Source organism: Calonectris borealis, chromosome 4 (genome assembly GCF_964195595.1).
Source record: "Calonectris borealis chromosome 4, bCalBor7.hap1.2, whole genome shotgun sequence".
Lineage (NCBI taxonomy): Eukaryota > Metazoa > Chordata > Aves > Procellariiformes > Procellariidae > Calonectris > Calonectris borealis.
The window spans coordinates 82,424,659-82,446,758 of NC_134315.1; the positions used below are offsets into that span (position 1 = coordinate 82,424,659).

Here is a 22,100-nt window from a genome sequence, read left to right on the forward strand (position 1 = left end):
CGAGCAGAGGCAGGGAGCTGGCCTTTTGGGCTCGGGCACCTCGCTGCTGAGCCCTTGGATGCTCATCGAGATTCAAAACGAAGCTGGAAGATCTGGGAGGACTGTAAATTCAACTTAGGTAGCTTTCTAGGTAAAACTGAAGCCACTTAGGCTCAGCACGAAGGGTCTAGCTAAAAACCCAAGTTTCCTAAAGCCTTATTCAGGTTGGGGTTCAGGGTCCACTGCTCCCCAGGTTTTATTGATTAAATGATTTTATTGTCACAGTGGTGGTGAAAAAGGAATGCCATTATGCTGGGAAACAACTAGATGAGGGTTCACCTGCTACGGGGCATCCTATGGTGCACTCTAATGGCTTTGTCATTGAAATGTATATGACATTAAGTAATTAAGCACACACTGGCTGTTTTTTTAACACTGGATACATTAGTTATCGCACAATGTTGTTTTAATGGAAAGGACCGATCGTGTGGGATATTAAACAGTTACATCTTGTCTTATTTCCATAAGAAAATAGGTATGCAACTTAAAGAAATGTAATGAGAGCCCACCCCAAAATATTTGTAAAACATATTTTTGTATATGGAAGGGCATATGTTTCTCAGCAGATGAAAAGCAAGATCCCGCACAACCTTTGTGTTGCTACCTTCTGCCCTGGGACAGGCGTTTCGCTGACGGTCTCCAGCCTGGCAGTGCTCTGCCTCTGTCCCTTCTCTGTCCTTTAGCTCCTTCCCAAATCTCTCATTTCCATTGCAGAGAAGGCGAGTTTTGCCTTTCATCGTTGCAGGCTGGAGACGGTCCCTGGGGCAGACCTTCCCACAGCCTCGCCGCAGGCGCCCGCTTTCCCCACGGGCTGGGTTTTTTTTTTGCATTTCACGACTTTCTCCTGGGGGACTCAGCCCTTCACTGCTTTCCTTTGCTTTCTCTTTACATAGGGGGGCTAGTCCTCAAATTTTGGGCTCATACTCCTCAGACCGGAATTTCATAGTCTTTTCTCCCTGAATTGATTTAATGCTGTTAAATACACCGAGAGCTTTTAAGCTGATCTCTCTCAAAAAAAAAAATAACTTGTTCATTTTTATTATGTTTAAGAAGTATTTGAGAGCAGCTCCAGCCATGGGGCGAGGGGATGCCGGCCGGCCTGCCCGGGGGGCTGCAGGTGGCCAGGGGTGTCTGGTTTTGGGCCTGCCTTATTCTCCCTGCGATGCTCTCATGGGACAAGACACAGCGCAGGACATGGGTGGCAGGAGAAGCAATGCGACTTAGGGGGTGGCGGAGAGGGGCACGGCCCTGGTGGGTGTACGTGGGGGGCCAGGAAGGGCCCGGGGGGGCGGGAGTGAGCCCCGCCTTGCCGAAAGGGCCGCGCATCGGCAGGGGATGCCGGTGCTCCCGGCATTGCCGGCAGGAGCGCATCCGAATCTCACACAGTCACAACCCTGAGGGGCTCAGCTGCCGTGGAAGCCTGGCAAAGCGCTCTTCCCAATTTGATTTAGGGAAAGGACCAGAACCAAATCCCAGGTCCCAGCCCTCCTAGACAATGGGAGCACTTGGACCCCCAGCTTTGCAGCCAGGTCCCTGGACCCCCAGCTTTGCAGCCAGGTCCCTGGACCCCCAGCTTTGCAGCAGAAATCGGGGCGTTGCTTTGCCTGGCAGCAGTAAAGCCCTTGCGACTTGCTGTCCCCCCCCAGGGCTTGTCCCGCAAGCTGCTCTCTGCCTGGGGAGGACATTTTGAGCATTCACTGGGGATGTCAACAGGCCGTCTGTTTCCCTCGGCCGAAGTAATCAGATAAACTCAGCGTGAAGGAATAAAAGTGAGCCAGGAGCAAGGCTAACGGTGACATAAAACCAAGCCGGTGTTTTTCAAGGCAGGCTGGAAAGCTTAGTGGGAGAGCCGGCCTCGGCAGCAAGCAGTTCGGGCAGCTGCGCCCAGCGGCACGTCCAGGCTGGTGGATGGTGGAAAGGGGCTGCTTCGCCTCAGCTCATGGCATCCGCAGGGAAACCGAGAAGCACGAGCTGCCCGAGCGGTAGCACGGGGAGCTGCGAGCACAGGGTTTGCTCTCGCAGGCCGGCGTTTGGGATAAGGCATGCGTCCGAGCGAATGTAAAATGGTAATTCATGATCTTGGGAATCCCTGGGTTGCACGTAGGGTAAAGAGCCAGCAGAGACGTTGCAGAGGCGTAGGGATGGGGGGAGATCACAATTTATCCCTTGGGGGGTGCATCGTACACACCAAATCCTGTAAGGGCTTGGACCTCACAACATTTTGCCTTTGTTATGTGTGGATTTGGCTCATGCAGCTCCAATTCCCGTATCGTATGGGCAAAAAAATCTCAAGCACCCATCTTTTACATAGTAATCGCAGCGTTGCAGCCCACTTGCACAAGCAGAAACCCTGGTGGGATTTTTTTTTTACCTGGTGTAGGTTGTTGTCTTAATCCGGGGCCAAATCTTGCGTCTTAAAGTCTAAGACAGACTCTTTTGCTCTGACAAGCTGATACCTTCAACTTAAGGATATATCCTGCCTTCAGCTTATGATGCTGCAACATTTGTGCAGGTCCAGCAATCTTCTGGCAACCTTCTCATCCCTGTGCCTTCCTGTAGAAAATTCAGATTTCTGATTAAACAGAGGTAGTGATCTCGCAATGCTAAGATTCAAAAGAAAGCCTTTAAAAATTGATTGGAGAAAAACATTTCTTTGGACTGCTGAACGAGAGAGCGTGCCTGTGATGGAGGGTTGCTCGGCACTTCGCAGCGGCCGGGAGCGTGCAGGGAGGGAATACGGACGGTGCTGGGGCGGCTGCGACACACAGCCGTCCCCTTTCCCTCGCCTCCCCTCCCCCTCCTTTTATTAAAAAGAAGAGAGACTGGACCAAAGCTGATGGCATATTTACCTTCATGAGTTTTAAAAAAAGTTAATTACTGCTTGGAGCAAGTTGGTATGGCTGTCCTGAGCTGTCTTTTATTAGTAGTCGCCTTCATTAATTTCCCTCGCTGGATTTGCTGCTAATAGCTGCTTGGTCCTGGGCAGCACAAAGCAGCATCTGTGCCATTGAGCAGAAAAGCGGGAGTCAGGCAAAGGGGGGCATTGGGGGGGGGGCGACGCCGTTTGCAAATCAACCTCTATTAACGTGATGGCCTGCTCGGAGGGGACAGCAGCCCCGGTAGCCGGCACGGCAGTTTGGGCTTCACTTTGGCTGTTACCGAGGGAGGCAAGGCACCCGCTGCCAGCCGGGGTTACCCTGCCCTTCATCGGCCGGGCTGCCCGGGCACCCCTGGGTGCTGGCTGCGCCGCCCTTGCACCCCCTTGATGGGGAGGGGGAGCGGGAGGAGGTCCCTGCCTCTACGGGACCCGTGCCCCCGCCTTGGTGCTGCGGGTGCTCCGGTCCCGCGGCACGGGCTGCTTCGAGCGGAGGCGTTAAGCAGTGTCTAGCAATAACCAAATTATTAATAACTTCGGATCTTTTGATGAAAGATACGCTCCCTCTTAAAAGTAGCTCGGCAGAGATGTTTTCTGATTAAAGAATGGGATTAAGGGTCGCCGTGGGCAGGCTGGGGGGGGCTGGAGGAACCACGGGCTGACGCGAGCCGGGGCAGCGGGCGGCTGCGGAGGCCGACAGCCCCATCTGCTCCCGCTCTGCAGAGGGACACGGGAGACGATTTCATCCAAGTGGAAAAAAAGGAGGGTGGTGTTTGCCATTCCCGGGAGAGGGGTGAGAGCAGCACGCTGCTGCCGCGGGGCTGTCCCCAGGCTGCTGGCTTCCCTGCAGGGCTGGGGAAGGCACCCGGGTGCCGGTGCAGGGACTTCCCTCCAAGGCAGCAGGTGACACTGGCAGTCATCAGTGGATACTTTGCTGCAAATATCCCCGTTCTGGTTATTTCAAGGGAGCACCAGCTGTAAATAGCGTGTTTTTCTCAATACGCATGCTAATGCCTAGAGATACAGCCGTGTGTCCTTGGTTTCCCTTCCCCTGGGGTTCCCCCAATATCGGCGGGGGACCCCCATGGCTCTGCCGGCCGGGGGGACAGGATGGGCTGGGAAAACTCCCGTGCTGGGTGCCAGTCCCGTGCCTGGAAGAGCAATCCCACCCCTGCTACCAGACCATACAGTGAGAAAGAGATCGCCGAGGAGGCTGGTGCTGCCGTGTTCAGCATTAGCGCTGAATTTTGCCACGCAGAAGAGATTTGGCAGCGCAGGCTGCCTTTCTGAGCTTGCTCATGTGAAGCTTTTCCCTCGGTATCCATGAATAGCTCTTTCGGGTAAAGGACCGATGCCTAATTCCAGCAGCTGGGCTCTCGGGGCAGCTGATGCCGGGTTTATGGCAGCGGGGACGTGCTGCCTCGCGTGCGGGGGCTGCCTCACAGCTGGAGGGGTCACCCCGCTCTCCGCCGGCCTTAATGGCCCAGGATGCTGCGGACTCGGGGGGGAGAGGGACGGAGGCAAGCCTGGCTCAGCCTTGCATTGTCGGAATAACCGAGGGTCTCCCTTTTACACCGCATCTTTTGTAAGAGAAGTTCCCCAAAGTGCTTCGTAGTGACGTTAGGTATTGGCAAACGAGCGAGAAAATCATTCTGCCTGTGGTTAGTAGGCTTTGGCTGCATCAACTTGTTCCCTCTTGATATCAAATTTAACAACTTTTATGCATAAGTACACGACACACAGCAAACGAGACCTCTGCCTTCCACCTGGATACCTGCAGAACGGTAAGTGGGAAAAACCTCTTTAGCCAAATATCTTCCCTGAAGGACAGCAAAGTGTGTCATCACCTTGTCAAGAGCAGGACGTTTTTGTGCCTGACTTACTGCAGCGCTTACGCTGGGTGTAAACTTGAATTGGCTGCTTTAGCCGAGAGGAGGAAATGTTTCTTCAGACTTTATGTCCCTAGAGTTAATGGTAATATTGCACTGTACCAGCACAACACAGTTTTGCTCATTTTGTAGAGACCACAGGGTGACCGGCTCTTAATGGTCATACTGAGCTCTTATAGTGGAGTATGTTATAATTAATCAAACCCAAAAAGCACCCTTGGTAGCAAGTTACTTAATATAAACCACTGAATTTCAAAAAAAAAAAAAAAAAAAGAAAGAAAAAAGTATTCCCTAAGTCTTGGTTGGTTCAAATGACTTTCTTCTGAAACCGGAGGAAACAGCGGAACAGCGATTTTTTTGCTCAGTAGCTCTAAGATGGAACTTCCAGCCAAAATCTGAGTCAACTATTTATTTCCGCCAATAATCACCTATTTATACCACAAATATGAACCGGGAATTTAAGTCCTGCGTGTTTCAGGCCACGTATGTGTCTAATTTCTTCAGGTGATGTGGTTATAGAGCACGTTGATCCAGGATTTCCAGTATCCAAGTCCTGGATGAAGACAGAGTGCCTGCATTTGTGAAGGACTGATACCTCTGAATTTGTGCCCAAGCCTGCGAAGAGTAAGACCAGTAGAAGCCACGGGGTTAAATACGATGATGTCTGTTTTAACAGGGAACTGGACGAGCTGATACTTGATACTAACTTTTAACTGAGCAGCCGTAAGTTTGGCTGAGATGGTAAAACGTATGCTACAAACCAACAAAAGAAATTAGCTGCTAAATGCAAATATTAGGAAGAAATCAAAATATTAAAATTTCCCACAGATCGATTTACTCAGGAGCATAGCTAAATACATTTTCTTTTTTTTTCTTTGAACAAGAGGCATAAGTTGGAAAAGGCATTACTTTTCAGGGGTCTCGAAACTGCATGTGCTATTACAGCAGACACTGCGGGGCCGGCTGTTGGCAGCGTATTAGGATACTTTGTTCTGCAGAGATTGTCCGGGAGGTTTTGTTTTGCTTTTAATTGTCTCTATAGAGAAGGGAAAGCCTCTGCAGAGAAGCTTTAACACAGCATCTCTGCTGCCTATTAATTCCCGAGATCTCGCTAACTAGCTTTGTTTCCTCTTTAGAGCTCGGCGCGCTCTTTTGCCGGAGCGCGAAGCTATGTATGCACGGCGTTTGTCACTTGGTTAAAGCCAGCGTTTCCCTACTGCTGCAGACAAGGCCGTCCTTTATTGGCTGCAGAACAAGATAACGGACTTAATCTTCCCAGTAACACGTGAGTTTTCATGTATCACTTTAATCTGCGAAACACTGGGGCCGAGTGTACCGTCACATGCCGATTTTACTTTTCTATGAGCGAGTGACTCCCCGGCTCAATGATGGATTGTTTGCTCGCTTTTAACAACAGTCAAGATGGTGAATGCCCCGGGGTGACAGACAGTGTGCAATGGGAACGGCAGCAAATCTGATGGCCCAGTTCAAGTTCACCTGACAAAGCTGAAGCAGTCTGCAAGCAGCATTCGAGAAAGGATTATTCACACTAGCATTATATTTTTGAATGCATTTTTCTTCCTGCGCAGCTGCCCAGCTCCCCAATACTGAAGGTTTATGCACCATAATAAAGAGATTTAATTTTTTTTTTTTTTCTTCTCTTGCTTCTCCCTCTTTACACCTAGTTCTAATCGGTCAGTGCGGTGATAGGGCATCTTTCCAAACAACTCGGCACAAACATCACCTAGAAAACAATAGCATGGCTAAAAAGCGGCAACAAAAGCCTAAAAATCTCTGCTGGCTGCAGAAACAAAAGCGGATGGTTTTGTTAAAGCTAACTCTCTGTTGGGGACCCATCTTTTTGTGGAAGTTTGATGCTGTGTTCCCTTTCTCATCAGGGAAATCTCCCCAAAGAAACGATCCCAGCCTTTGAGCTCGAGGGCAGCGGGACGTCAGGGCACTGGAGGAGGAGAATTTGAAATGAAGGCAGCTTTTCAGTGCTGATGGAGCGGGAAAGCTACCTACCATTTTTCAAGTTAAGAACCCCGTAATACACGTGGGAGTGCACATGCATATACGTGCGCACACACACATATTCTGGAGGTGTGGCATTGTCTTGGAAGAGTAAAATCTAGGTCTCATCATAGTTTCTTTTGGCTGGAGAGGCAGCAACAAACGTTGGCTCCAGACCCGTGTATTATTCCAGTTGTATGTGGCACTGTTAAGGGGAATACGTATAACTGTTGCTTGAACTTCCCCAGAAGTAGCTTTTCTACCTGCCAGTTGGGCTAGCGACACCAGGAAAGATGGGCTGGAAGAATATAAGATCACTTTCCTTCTCCTGTGGAATTGAAAATCAGCTGCAACCTGTAGATGCAAGGATACGCCCTCTGCTTTTAATCAAAATCTGCAATGCATCCCTGACAGGCTGAAACAAGCATCCTCCGGTAAGCCCATGCAGGTTGATCACCCACTGGAAATTAAGGTTGAAGGCCACTAATCCAGGCCAGGTAACTCATTAAAAGCCCGTCTGCAGTAGATATAAAGTGGACAGTTGAATTTTTTAGGACAAAATGCATTACTCAGCATATTTGATTTGAAAATGCTTCTTTCATCATAGTCTGTATTTGGGCAATAGTACCAATAGTTTGTTTGTTTTTTTTTTTATTTCAACCAGACACTCCAGTTGTCTTAATTCAGCATTGAAGGGGCACAGCATTTTGTGTAAGGAGCTCCCATACCCTCTTTTTTATGGCTGTTTTCTCTACAGCATATGTATACGTTTTCTGACTATGCCAGCAGGTTTGACTCTTTTCAGCCAACCAGCCTGCGTGGGAAAAAAAAATAAGATTTCAGCTGTTCAGCTAGAATTCACAAAGTTGGGAGGGCATTGCTTTCCTCGGTGTGCTTCTGAAATTTACTGTGACAGAGTAACTCTATCCGTTGGGTCTCTTGGAGGTAGGTGAGTGGTTATCAGTATGTGAATTGCTGTAGGTGTCGAAGGAGGTCACGTGAATGAATTGCAAGCTTTAGTTTAAAAAAAAAAAAAAACAAAACAACACAACAAAAAAAAAAACCACAAAAGATTGTTTCATAGAAAGTAAAAGGCTGCAGCTGCCTCTAACCCAGGCAGGCGCTACCGAAGCATGTGGCCAGCATACATGCCACTGGCTGTTCAGTCCTGGTGTTAAAAATCAGGGGCTCTCTGAGAATGCTTGATAACAACCACAAACAATAACAAAAATACTGCTAAAATGTCGGAGTTAAAGGACTAACTTGCAGCTGTTCGCATGTGTGATAATAAAGCACGTTCCCAGCACAGGCAGAGTTGTCAAGAAAACCCCCCAAATTTAGGTACAAATTTAGCCTTTAGCTGTATGAGCGGAACGGGGTGGGAGGATCAGGGTCTCGGTGTGGGCTGGTGGTAGGAGCAGCGTGTAAATATATCACTTAAATATTACTGGACACCTGTTTTACTTACATAAATGTATTTTCTAGGATGTGCCAGAAGGGCAGCCGGTTGGAAGCTCTGCAGGCTGTGCCTCCCCCAGCACTGAGGCACAACCCATCAGATGCAAATTGCAGTAAATTGCAAGTCTCCTTCTGTCTGCTTCTGTCCGGGACTCGGCTGAGAAAGGCACCGCTCCTTCCTGGACACCTTCCACCTCGCCGCTCTGTGAGGCTGGATGGCAGAGGCTGAAAGGCAGCGGATGCTTTGCCTGCCTAGCTGGAACCAAAACTGGCACCGAGGCTGCTTACCCTGTGCTTATTAGATGCTGGACTCCCCCGGAACCGCTCTTTTGCATAAGCAGCTACGCTCATGTCCAGTGAGCTTATTTGTGGGAATTAGTTATAGAATTGGTCACCACATCTGTGGTGCTCGCAGTTTCACCGCAGGCAGAAGAGATGTGCTGTCCGTAAGTGAGAACTGTTCTTCTCCGAGAGTTTGTTAAATGTAGCAGTCCTAAATTATTCATGTAAAGCATCTCTTGGTTCAAGAACACTATTTTTTCCTTGCAGAGCAGCAGAGTTGTCTTGGCTGTTACACTTTAAACCGTATTTCCACCTGTTTAGATGTTGGTGGTCACATATGCACATACACATACACACCTCTGAAAGAAACTTCGTTTTGAAGCAAACCAAAACATTACCATTTGTTCCCTGAAGCATTTATACAAATTTCTGAAAATTTGAAATACAACTCTGCTTCTGTCTCACTCCATCTCATATTCCACTTCCGAAGAGCAGATGGTGCCTATTGCCCTTACTGGGTCTGAATGGATTAGAAGCTTATACAGTCTTGTAGTACACCTCCGACTGAATTTGGGAGCCTGTTTTTTCACTCTTCTTATGTTCTTCTGTTAATTCTTACAGATGGCTACAACAACATGAGGTTCAGATGGGACACAAGACGGTAACATGGTATTACCAGCCTGGACGCAAAGACCAGAACTTGCCAAATTCATGCAGGTAATGACTGACCCGACTCACATGGGTATCGTCTCAGCGGCTCTGTTCTCACAAAGACAATATGGTCTCAAAAGTGTGTAGGAGAAAATACTGTCCAGCTTATGGGTCATTCTTTGTGTGACTACCTTGTGCAAGTCTACATTGGCACCTCTACTGAGGGTCTTGTTAAAGAAAGGCAGCGACAGATTTCATTGCACTCCACGTGTTGATTATTAAAGAAGTAATAAATTCCTCTCTTCCCAAAGTTGGAGCGTGAAACGTCCTTGCTATTAAGAGAATGAATCTGGGGGTCTGTGAGGTAGATGAGGCCTTTCCCGTTACCTGTCACCCAACCTGTGGAAGGAAGCATACATCTTGGTATCGAACGTCACAGCCTTTGTATTACCCTACTCAGGACTGTCTGCTCGGCACAGCCCACACTCTGTTAACGTCACTTCAGTGATTCCCAGTTTGCACCTAAGTCAGCAAAAGCAGAACCCTAAGAGGTACGTGATGAATATTTAAAGAAATTAATATCCCAAAGATACCTGTGTGCTAAAGGTTGAGTCTGAAAGGTTTTATCCTTGGCTGTTAACTAAAGAGCTCAATTCTCCATTAGCTGGATAGGGGAACTTTTTTTAGGCTTGCCAATTTTAGGAAGGAAGAAGCATGACAAAACCTGCTGCCTCTTTTAGTGGTTCTCCTTTAGATGGTTCCACAAGACACATCCTTGCAGACTGGGGATTTAGTCTAATCGGGTGCAGATCACTCCATGGCATGAAGCTGTGGCACACTTGGGAGCATGCGGCTTACGTGTTCTTGCTGTGATGCAGTGGAGAACAAGAGCACTGTTCAAGGCACAAATGTACCTGCATGTACCTCCCTCACTTTACGTCACTTAGAGACAGTACGTCCTTTATACAGCATATTCCGCAACACGAGAAGACACGCAAAAAATGAAGTTCACTGTAATACAAACCTTGCAGATCAACAACAACGTCTGTTCCGTTGGAGAACTCGTAGCAGAAATGGCCGTAGGCCAGACCGTACTCTGTGGCTTTGTACTCATTCTTTACTACCTTCTTGTTATTGGACAGCTTCACAAACTCACCAAGGATGTAGGGCTCCACACTCACACATCCTTTTATAGTTCTGTCTTCCAGTATCTGAAAAAGGAGTGTTAATGACAGTCATGCAAACAGGGATGTAAAAACAAGGATGCTAAAGCTCCTCTAACTCAAGTTGTGTTTTTTCCTCCTAGAACTTTCCATCATAAGATGGATGGAAAGAGTCTTCACGTTAACCCACTGCCGATTCAAAACAAAGGCTGTTAAGATGAGAAGCTCACATTTAACTAGAACAAAGGGTGGTACAAGATCCAACACAAAGTCAGCCTGACAGGGCAAACTCCGCGAGCAATGAATTCTAGAAATATCTAGTTTGTCCAGCAAATAGGAAACTTCTTTCAGGAGACTATATGTAAAGAATAAGCTAGAAAGCTGAAAAGAGTTGGGTAAACCTGCACCTGGTCCTTCTTCAGTGTGTAAATAACCAGTGGAAGGGTTTTGGGTTTTTTTCCAGTCACTTCCATGTTCAGAGACTTGAAGTACTGATGCCAGACTCTCATTAGGCCTTATTAGTGGATGGCATAGAGCCAGATCTAGTGCCAGAATGGCTAACAGAAGCAGTAATATGCATAGCATGCTATCATATACCTATTCATAACGAAACAGTGAGTTCAGCGCCATACTGTGGAGGGTAGCTCTCCTTAGTTGAAACACAAGTCAAACAGTTAAACGTAAGAGTAAAGAAAAGATCCTTTACCTTCCCGCTGAGGGCTGGATGTCAGCTTTAACCTCTGAGCCAGGTCACCCAGATGCGGCTCCTGCCTCTAACGATCAGGCTGGGTGCCGGCACAGCAGGGCCGTTTGTCTCGCGGCTTTGCGTGCTGTCCTCACAACCATCGTACAGAAGAAAGAGGGCAGAAGCAAGAGCTGTCCTGGCTACGGTTACCCGAAACACATAAGGCCAGTACGATCCGTGCGTTAAGACTGGAGGGCACGTCTAACGCAGCCTCTTCAAACGCCACGTGTTCAGAACCGAGTGGGCAAACAAGCATCTCCCAAGATCAAAAGTGGCTGTTGCTTTGGTTGAGTGCTGGGTATTTTAGCAGCTGTTTTTTGCTGTTTAAAGAGACTAACCCCAAAGTGCTTTTTCTTGAAACTTTTAGCTTCAAGCTCCTTGTTTTTTCAACCCATTCGAGAGAGAGAGTAATTCTCGTGACTTTGCTGACCCTTCCTCCCAGGCTCTCTCAGGTAACTCCACCTCCCAGCCAGCTCTCAGCCACTTGGTTCTCGTGGCTCTCAGCAGCCCATCTCTGAGGCTGGACCTTGGGGATGGAGGGACAGAAATGCTCCTCAGTGAGAGCTGGCTGAGGCATCCCTGGCCTTGCTGAAGCTCATGGCCCTGCCGGTTCCACCAGCCTTTCTTCACCCGTCCACGTACGCTCAGCTGCAGGGAAGGCAACAGGCGTTTTCTTCTCACGACTGAGTATGGCCCACAGAGGTGGACAGATACTGGTTGTGCCGTCAGGGACAAGCGGAAAAGGAGCGGGCTGTAAGGCACTGGATCAGTGGTGAGGTTGTGTCAGCAAGTTAATTGAACTGTGGTTGAAAGGTGTCCGTGGTTTAAAGGTGTCCTATTCTATGCTGAGGGGCTGTGGTTGAGGAAAAGAGCTTTTTGTGATAGCCATTCGAAGGATGACTGAGCTGCCAGTGTGATACGGCCATGAAAAATGCAGGTCTCACTCAGGGCAAGGATTCCTATCGCCTCTGCGAAAGGCGTGGAGGGGTCTCACGCCTGATCATTAATATTTAAGAACTGTGAATTCAAAGTAGAACAGGCTCTGGGCTCCACAGATGAACAGGGGAAGAGAGACCTGTGTCTTGAGGTGACACTAAAATGAGCTTGGCTTCCCCAGCCTAGGGAACAGAAGCTATGAGGGGATGTTATTGCTGCTCCTTCCTTAAATCTAGGCTTCAAAGAAGTTGCAAGAAAGACAATAAATATAAATTGACTAATTTTAGGTTAGAAAATAGCAGAAATTTTCCAGACATCACGAGAGCAGCTCTAGAACAGTTTCTTACTGGAAGCAATGAAGGTTAAAATACAAAAAACAACACGGCTGCTTTTAAGATAGGGCTTAATGAGTATAAAAAGGGATCATGCAGTGTTGTTGCCCGTGTTATCAGGGCATGGGACCTAAGAGTCACAAGGAGGTCCTTTCCAGTCCCGTGTTCCTGAAATCCAGCATCATGCAGAAAAGGCCTCAAAGTTGTCCTGCGGGAAATCAACTTGTCTTCAAGAACCTCACTTGCTGGGTTCTAGTGAGGTTTAGACATTTTTGTGGTGCTCAAAATGGGTCACTTTTCTGTTCAGATTTCGTAACTACCCCTGAAAATAGATGTTCATATACTGTTAGATGATATAAAAGGCTGGGTAACTCCTGGGCTTCATTTACAAGTGAGTTTCTGACTTCTGAGAGGACATGGCATCTTTTCTGCCAGTTCACCCTGAACTTGTAGCTCTGCAGGCAGGTGTCTTCTGTCCTGAAATGAGCAAATGCAGCTACCAGGTAAGACCACATGAATGACAGCATGTCATCTAGAGGTGGAACTAACTGCTAGTATTTTAAAATCAATATTGACTTAAGACATTCTTCCCACCAATTCCTTTGTCTTGCTTAGAAGACAGTTCTTACCAGGAGCACTGCAGATGGGATATAAAAGATTTGGGTAGGGACTTTTTGCTCATATAGCCTTTTGTTGAATTCCGTCACGTAGTACTGGGCAGTCATTTGCCGTTCCACGTCACTGAAATGATGAAGTAGTCCTTTTTCTTCTTTATATTCTTTCCCAACATACCTAAACAAAAAGAGAAGTGTTTGGTGTAGCCAGATTTGCAGCAGACTGCACTTGGGAAGCCCTACTGGTGATACAGAAACATCCCTACAAAGCAGAGCTTGGCTGTTCAGAAGCAAAGCCAGCTGTTGGCGATGCGTTTAAAATGGCAGTGATTAAAGCTGTGGGTTTTTTCTTTTATAGCTTGTACAGGCATAAAATGCTGTACTGATCAATCAAAACCTAGGATGGGGGTTTTATAAGACCAGAATGTTTTAAGTCAACTATTCTTGACTCTGGAGGGAGCCCCAACTCAGAGGTACTTAAAATACTGTTCTTAACCCATAATAATTTATAAGCTACTACTAATAACAATCCAAAATCTGCAATTAGCAGTCAGCAGAGCTCTCCTGGTGCAGAGGCCTTTATGAAACAAATAGGTGATTTTAATCCTCCTTTCAGAGCAGATGCATCCGTTGCATAAACCTGCTGCTAAAATTAAAGAAAAGCAACTGAAACACCTTTCTGCCTATAGGTATTGTGAGATATATCTATATATCTATCTCTAATTCTCTAATGCAAAGCTAGAGGTCAAATAAAAAGGAAGCAACATTTAAGCTCCCATGAGATTACCTCAGGACAGAAAAAAGTGAAGTCAGGCCTAAGTGTTGTCATGAACAAATGAGCATTAACATGGCTGCTAGAAGACAACAGTGAAGTAGCTTTTTCTTCCCAGAAATTAAAAAGTAAAGAGTTACATGGAGTGATGGGAAAGACTGCCAAAATGCCCAAAAGCTTTGGGAAAGCCATCAAACATTCTTGCTACAGAAAATCAGTCAAAATCTAACCAAATGTAAACCAGGTTGAAACAGACTAAAGAAACAATCTTCTCCCACTGTGACTGATTTCTGTAGTTTTCCAAGAAAAAACTTGGACTGTCTTCTGAAAATCCTTGGAAAAAAGCTACTGTCTAACAAGGCACTGGACTAGCTGAGTCATAGGTATAAAACTAGTCTTACTAGGCAGTTTTCATTCATATTTACACAGAAGTAGCATTGATAAACATTTTGTTTCAGAAGTTGGTTTGGTCAATACCTTCCCAGGGTTTCTTCTTGGTGCAGGAAGTGTATCCAAAATGCACTTCTCTGTTTGCCTTCCTTTGCCACGTTCAGGTAGTCCCCAATGAATACAGCCGTTTCTTGGCCTGTCCAGAGGCCTGATTTCTTTGAGTATTTTAAAAGAAGAGCAGCTACAAAAAGAAAACACCATGAGCAGAATGGACAACTCCACAGGACTGCTCTAAGCCTGTGCTGAGGGATGAAAAAACCAGCACCCAGGAGAGAAGATATCCAGGCTCCTCTGAAAGCAAACTACAGGGCTATAAAATACGTACTAAGAGGTATCTACGTGCAGAGTTGGATATTTTACAACAAGGACAAAAAATTGCTAAACAGGCTTGAGATACGCAAGATGGAATGAGCTCTAAGTGGGTTTTACTTAAGGAGCTCAGTGAGGCAGTCTATAGCGGTGTTCTCTTAGCTTCTGTATTTCTTAGAATATGGATCAAGTGTCTGCATAGTAAGGTATGGCTGTTATCTATGATTAACTTAATAATCATTATCTTAAATATACAGTTCGCAGGGATGAAATGTGGAATCTAGATGGGCAACAAAACCAAACACTCAAGTAACGGGTCAGAAAGGGCTTGATGAACTGGCGTAGGGAGTTCAAGCAGCCTAAGTTACCTCTTGCATGAAGGGATTGACGCAGGAGGGACTGAGTGGGCATTGGAGATGGAACCCATTTCCATGAAGCTGTGACTGATGTGCAAATGGGTAAGAAAGAATAGGAGAAAATGGCTCAAGGGAGTGTTCTTCCATTGCTAAAATTCTTATACAAAAACTCATAAAGCAATAAAAACTTAAGTCCTAATAAATGATGACTAAAACATTGTGTTAAAAAACCCGAGTCAAGACTGTTCTCTGTGGGAGTACCTGTTGCTGCGTGAAAATGCCCATCACTGTGTGGAAACTTACAGTATGCTTTACGAAGCTGTTTTGACTTAAAAATTCCAGTAGGCATCAGTCTCTGGACAAGCCAATTACGTTCTACCCCTGCCAGGAGTTGCATGTAATCATCGTCCCTCAGAAATCGAGCGTCAAGGATTTCTTCCTTTGTTCTCTCTGGCATGAAGATAAAACCATTTCCCCTTGGGTTCAGAAATGGACCTTCAGGTGAACTCTTGGGCATCTGTGGTGATTTGTACCACGAACTCAGAGATGAACTGGATGGTCTCTTGCTGTCCTGAGACTTTTCTTCGTCTTCTTCAGTAGTGGCACAGTCAAAGTGATCCGTTATGGATATCTTTCCCGCCGAGGGCAATGCTGTCGGTGCACTGGGAGTTGATTGACGCTCTGGAACAGACGCCGTAGGATAATTGTTTACTAAGTCTCCAATACTGATGCAATCAAATTCAGGGTCATCTATTGTTTCTGCTTGGGTGTCAACTTCAGGCATTTTGAGAGATCCGTTTCCCACCACGGCAGATTTCCTCAGCCAGTCACGCACAGAGGAGTCGCTGGCCATTTTCGGCTCGATGCTCGTCGGTAGTACAGAAGCACCCCTGTTTGTGGGGGGACGTGCGTCAAACGAGGGATCCTCTGTGCTATCTGCAGTTTCTCCTTCTGGGTGGACCCACACAAAGTGGCTGCGGGGCGGGGACGCGGGGTCACCGCCGCCCTCCCTGCCGCTGTCCTTGGTCCTGCAGCCCAGCTCCGCCCGGGAGGAGGACTTCTCCTCTTCCTCCTCCTCCGGCCTGGTATGAACAGAATAAGAGGTGGAGAGCGAAGGAACCGCGTTGTTCACATCCCCTGCTTTCTTTTCTAAAGAGCTCTTTCCACGGTGTCTTCCCTCCCACAGCTCTTCTCTGCAAAGAGACGTCTTCTCTTCCAGCCTCCCAGCTAGGGGCGTACCTGCCTCTAAGGAAGGCTGAGGAGAACCCCAACAGCTATGTAGAGGCTCTGGAGGAGAAGGATGCCAGGCTCCGGGAGGCAACGAGCGCAAGCATGCAGCTTGACCATTTTCATCAGATTCTGTTGTGCAACACTGCTCCTCCGCTGAGCCCTTTTCCTGCTGCCGCCCTTCCCTGGGAGACTCTTTGCTGCTACTACAGTTCAGTTCCTCCCAGCTGGAAGAGTAACTTGATTTTGACAGCTTGCACCAAGAGCTCTCCGAAGTAGTGGTTTGACTCCTGTTTTGCCATCTGCCAAAACCACTGTTTTCATCATTTATTTCTATTTCTAATGGCTCAATCTCTTCATTGAAGGAAATTTGCATCACATCAGAACCGACGTATTTATTTGTTTGGCCACCGAGTCTCTCTGAGCTACTTCCTGCTGTTGGTGAATTCAGCATTTTCGCAGCGCCTTTCCTCTGGTACGCTATTTCTTCAGTAGTACACACAGTGTCTATGTTTTTGGTTTCTGTTCTTAAGGTTGTGATACAAGCTCCCACTTGGGCTTCTCCTGGTGCGGTTTTACGAATCCTGCAAGCGCTTTCAAACACTTCGCACACTGACAGATGATGCTGAGAATGCACGGCAAGGATTTTTTCAAAGTTGGCTTCCCCTTGCAGGATAGGTTTTTCCACTGTGCCTTTATAACTGTCTGGAACGTAAGACCTGGCGTCGGAATTAGGGAAGCTTTCCACTTGCAGGCGCTTCTTCACGGATGTGATCAGAGACATGATCTCTTTGGCAAGCATTCCTTTCTCTTCCTCTTCTCTAAATGAAGTGCTGTAGGAATGCAGTTTTCCCATGGCTTCTCTACATAGTTGACTCACCTCGCGGAGTTTCTCACTCTCCCCGTAGAGCCACCGATGCACGGTTGCGAGGCAGAAAGCTGCTTTAATAAAACTATGGAGCTCCTGCTTGCTGGTGACGGGACTCTTATCGTTCTTGGTGAGGAGGCCGATCTCAAAGGATTCTTTGGCTTCGCACAAGTAGAACTTTCTCTTTTCTGGGGGACAGTCCTTGGAGTGACTATAGGACAGCAAACACACCCCACGGATGTTCTGGGAGGGGATGAAAAAGGAATGTAGGAATTAAAAACCTGGACCTCTTGTCAGAGATGAATAAAGGGAGGAAAAAATATGTTTCTTTCCCTTATACAGTTTGAAGCAAACGTCAGCTCTAACTGCCTGCTGCTGTGTTTCCTGAAGGAAATAATCTTGCTCTTTTTCCTTTGAAATATAGCTGTAGTTATAGGAGGAGCAGCATTGCCAGACGGGCTTGAAAGCCCATCCATACTCTGTGGACAGAAACTGCTTTCCACCCATCTGCTTAGCTTCTGATTGGAAATCAGAGCGACATATAGCATCATACCCACGACACAGACACAATACCCTGTATGATGCAACGTTTGAAAGCCAAATTTAATAGCCTGGACTCTTCTCTTACACAAATAACACTGTCAGAATGAAGACTAATACTTACCACGGCTGTGAGGACAAACAGCGGGGTGTACTGGCTGTAGGCTGCCGCTAGTTTGCAGGCTTCAGCAGCGGATAATAAGCGATGACTGAACTCTCGGAGAAGGCTCTAGTGAAATGAAAAAAACAAGAGGGAAAACCTCATCTCAAAGGCTTTCTTTTCAAAGAGATGGATCTACCTGGTAAGCAACCCTGTTAGACTGAAGCGAGGCAGCTTGGGATTTGTTTCTTGTCTGTTGTAGGCTCCCTGAGCCCTCCGAGACCTTTGAGTCTTGATAGAGCGGGTCATCATATCTTAAACTCCTTCTGCAGGAGTCTTTTTGCTCAGGTTTACCATCGATGTGTCATTTTTTTGACCCTATAAATATTCTACATATTACACAGGCATAGACATACACACTCTGTAAATACTCTCAATGTTTTCTTTTTCCTGAAGCAAGGCACTCTTCCATCTAGGGGCTAATGAACTTTTCCATGTGCAAAAATGGAATTTTCTTCAGCCCTCTCAGCACAGGAGAGAACTGGAGGAAGAACAAAGTGTGGGTGAATTTGGGGCAACAACATACAGTCCATCTGAAGAATCTACACACACAAATACCAAACCAAGTCTTACCAGGTCAATCTCAGTATTGGTTTTAAAACGTACATAATCCTTCTCATTCATGGAAGCAAAGATGTCTGCCATAATACCCAAGGAAGTAGCAATTCCCTGGAAGAGAAATGGAAAATTATCATAGTGTTTTTCTGCTTGTATTTTGAATTTTACTGCTCACAATAAAGTAGGTTCTGTGTAGAACATAGCAGAAAAAAAACAAAACAAACAAACAAGATCCAAAGAGAAGCACTGCTAAGAAATTCAGAGATGTCATCTTGGTAGGGTTTTATTAATTTCAGCTTGCAGAAAGCGTAGCGTGGTGGATATGTATGAGTTTCCATGAGTGGCAGCTATTATTACCACCAGCTCTAGGTTTCAACTTAAATAGCATTGCATTTTCGTTAGCATTGCATTTTCCCAAGGTGCTAACTGTGACAATGAAAGCGAAGTCTCGTGGTATTACCAAAAGCTGCATTAAGCCCTGGGCTAATCATATCTGAAAAAGGACTCAATCTGTTTTACCAGTGTTTTTCAGAAAAGACCACAGAAAGCCAAAAATTATGTTTAAGAACTGGCCAGTTGATCCCAGTCTTTCTAAAAAATCCAGGGTGAAGATGTCTAGAGAGATGATAGAAGTCATAAATGCTCATCACGCATAGCCTAAGAAAACAAGCACCTTTTTTAACACGCTTCCCTAGCTTATTGCACTGTTTAAAAAACAAATAAACAGAGTTGGACAAAAGTCAAGAGGTCTTGGTGTTGATATAATTGGGGTTTTTTTGGTAATTCGTCATTGGTTCTACAGAACCAATTAAAAAATAAGACATGAACATGTAACATACAGATCTATGAACGTGCTAATTGTCTCTCTCTCTGGAAGATTTGATCTATACGTGCTAGCTAAGGGTCTGCCCAGCTAAATAGTTAAGAACGCCAGGAAGTATCTGTATGCTTTCAGCAAAATTCACTACACATCTTTGCTCCCATAGAAATGTTCTGAGCTTGAGGTCAAGCTTTAAGGTATGGCAGAGGAGAGGTGACGAGGTCTGGTTTTGTGGTGTATCTTACGCTGAGGTACAATTACAAAACTTCTTAAAGCATCACCTTAGGACTTGCAAGACTTAGGTTCACATTCCTGTTTAGCTACGGACACATGGTGTGACTGTTGCTTCATCTACAGTGGGAAGATTAGTGCGGCCAAGCCTCACAAAGGTGTTAAAGACAGATACGGTAGCTGTTGCAAGGTGTTCAGATACCGCAGTGCCAGGGAACATCCATTACCCACAACAGCAAATAGTGTAGCGCAGCTCAGCAAACAGACATGCTTGGAAAAAAAAAATTAGCCTTAGTCGTAATCAAAAAATAAAATCTATGGCTGCATTCTGGGATTAGTCTGTCCTTCTCAGAGGCACCTGTGACATCCTGGGTGATTCTGCTTAATGAAAACTATTACTTTCATTCCCCTGCAGGAAAAAAGGTGTCCCTAAGTCTGTGTATGCATGCGGAAACAATGTGCAATACAGACTTCGGCTAGAATATTTGTCCTGCATGTTAACCTTGTCTGAGGTGCGTAATTGAAACATTATTGCTAAAAGACTTTTCTGAAGTAAACAAAAGCTAATCTGGAATGATTATTAGATTGGCAAGGATATCCAGAGTGAAAAGGAAATACTACCTTTTTATCTGGTTGAGGAAGTTTGCAATATCCCACAACTGAAGCCCAAATCAACTCTGCTGCCTCATACCACATCCCTGAAATAAACCAGAAAAACAGTCACTAAGCAGATGGCTGCCAATAGTTTATTTTACACCTCCTTGAGTCAGGAGCCCTCGAAACAGTACAAAACCATACCATGGCATTTTTTGCTTTGGTGACACTGAACATATATTAGTTTCCTTTAGCTTTTGGCTGTGCATAAACACACATTTAATGCTCATAAAAAACTTGCGCTCAACAGTCATGGAAGATGAAAAGTCACATCAAAAGCATAAAATTAAGGCTGTTGGCCTCAAGTACCAAGCCCTGGATACAAAAGCCCATCATGCTGAAAACAAGGGATTTTCTTGTCTTGAGAGAGGAAATAGTTGTGCTGTACCTGTGATAAACTACTGCATGCCTTTGGGAACAGCGAATTTGGAAAAAGCGTTAGCAAACATGGAGTAGCACAGGGAAAAAGGGAACAACACTTCAGAATGCTCCTCGACTTCTGGTAAGATTAGTAATAAAAAGATAATTTCTAAAATGCGTTTGCTTGGTACATGGCTCTAGGTCCTGGCTGCAAAGAGATGGGTGTACAACTCATCTTCTGTGGCTGTGTTATGGGCATCAGGCAGGTGTCCTACACAAGCTAGAACTCTGACATACGCCAAATGTACCATTTTAAAGCTTGACTGCAAAGAAAAAAAAACAGGGGAAAATGCTGAGCAGATGTTTATAGAAAAAAGCCTTACCAAGCTTTTGCAGAATCTGTCCTCTGATTTGTAAGCAGACTGACTGAACGAGAATCCTATCGCTTTCCTTAGCGTACCGCCAGGTGCCTGCAGAAAGAGCGGAAAAACTCAGTATAGAATGAAAAATGTTGCTGTCATTTTAAGCCTCTGAGGATAACCTAAATCCCAGTAAAGTGCCAGGATTCTCCCCATTGAATTCAGCTGGTTTGAGTCAGGACTGACAGTCAGAGAGATGAGAAAGTGACAGTGCGTTAAGGATTATAAGTAGACAGCTATATGGGTATGTAGCTTCAGTGACAGCTATATAGAGCACAAAAACAATCTAAAAAGTGAAAGGTATCTCTCTTCTGTGAAGTAACAAGAAGTCATTGTATAGAAACATTGGACAGAGTTCCAAAAACCAGTCAAAAGGATTAATATGGGATATCTTTGTTCTTACCAATATATACGGCAGAGCAATATACTTTTAACCATTGGCAAAACATGTTTTCTTTTCAGATATCAGTATCTCGTGAAGATTAAAACAAAAGTTTTCATGTTAACAGAGTATGATTAGTTACACAAAGTCTTTCATTATCAAATCTATATTGGATTTCAGAATAGAATATGAAATAAAATCACTAAGCTTTCCTAAGTATTGTGAACATCTCACTGCATGAAGTATCTGTTCAACAACACATCTTCAATGTTAAACAAACAAGTATCATCATTGAATATTACGAAAATAATCTTAAAAGAAAAGCATAATCCCAAGAGGGATGAAATGCAGTGTTTTGCATAGAGCCAGTTCTATTTTAATAGTGATAGCTGGCATTTTGTTTAAAGCCCTCTTGCACAAAGGCCCTTCTTGCATGAGAATCTCAGTTTCACGTGAAAAACAAACCAACAAAACTCAGAAGAGGCTTCTTAAATTTTCTGAGTTTCATGGTTGTAGAGAAACCTGAATGTATTGACTAAATAAACCTTGAAGGCTAAGAAAACAGAGAACAGAGATAAAACCCAAAAATATATTGTCTCAAAAACATAACTAAATAATAATTATGGACGCCTGTCAAAATTAATGAATTCTTACCATTAGAAATACTACACATCCCTCCAGATCTGAAACAAGCCACATGACCAGCAGTATAGTCGTTTGACCAAAAGGAAAAAAAAAAAAAAATTTCTATAAACGTCCTCATGCATTAAGGAACGGTCCCATTTTCAGAGTTTTGCACATCTACCCAGCAATGGAAGAAAGTGCTGCAAGAACCAGGACTCACTCTCTTTTTTTCTTAACCCCAAAAGATACTAAATAATTGCACTGCAGTCTGCTGCAGGTCTAGAATAAAGTATTCATGTAGTTCATAGAATCAGTGTGAATTTGGAGGATAAGCATTACTCTTAATCTGGATTTTTTTTGGGGGGGGGGAGTT

At 45.5% G+C, this 22,100-nt stretch overlaps 1 protein-coding gene across 1 annotated transcript in view; it reads right to left on the reverse strand.

Annotated features, from left to right (window-relative positions):
- Positions 1–5,658: 5,658 nt before the first annotated feature.
- The window catches only part of ALPK1 (alpha kinase 1), a 57,922-nt gene continuing 41,480 nt past the window's right edge, over positions 5,659–22,100 (reverse strand). Inside the window, exons 6-14 of the mRNA XM_075150303.1 lie at positions 20,686–20,772; positions 19,910–19,986; positions 18,253–18,348; positions 17,644–17,748; positions 15,188–17,222; positions 14,247–14,400; positions 13,013–13,175; positions 10,232–10,418; positions 5,659–9,606 (exon numbers count right to left, since the gene is read on the reverse strand). Coding sequence (XP_075006404.1) covers positions 9,410–9,606; positions 10,232–10,418; positions 13,013–13,175; positions 14,247–14,400; positions 15,188–17,222; positions 17,644–17,748; positions 18,253–18,348; positions 19,910–19,986; positions 20,686–20,772 — 3,101 coding nt within the window. The 3' untranslated portion in view covers positions 5,659–9,409. The remainder of the gene's footprint in view (positions 9,607–10,231; positions 10,419–13,012; positions 13,176–14,246; positions 14,401–15,187; positions 17,223–17,643; positions 17,749–18,252; positions 18,349–19,909; positions 19,987–20,685; positions 20,773–22,100) is intronic.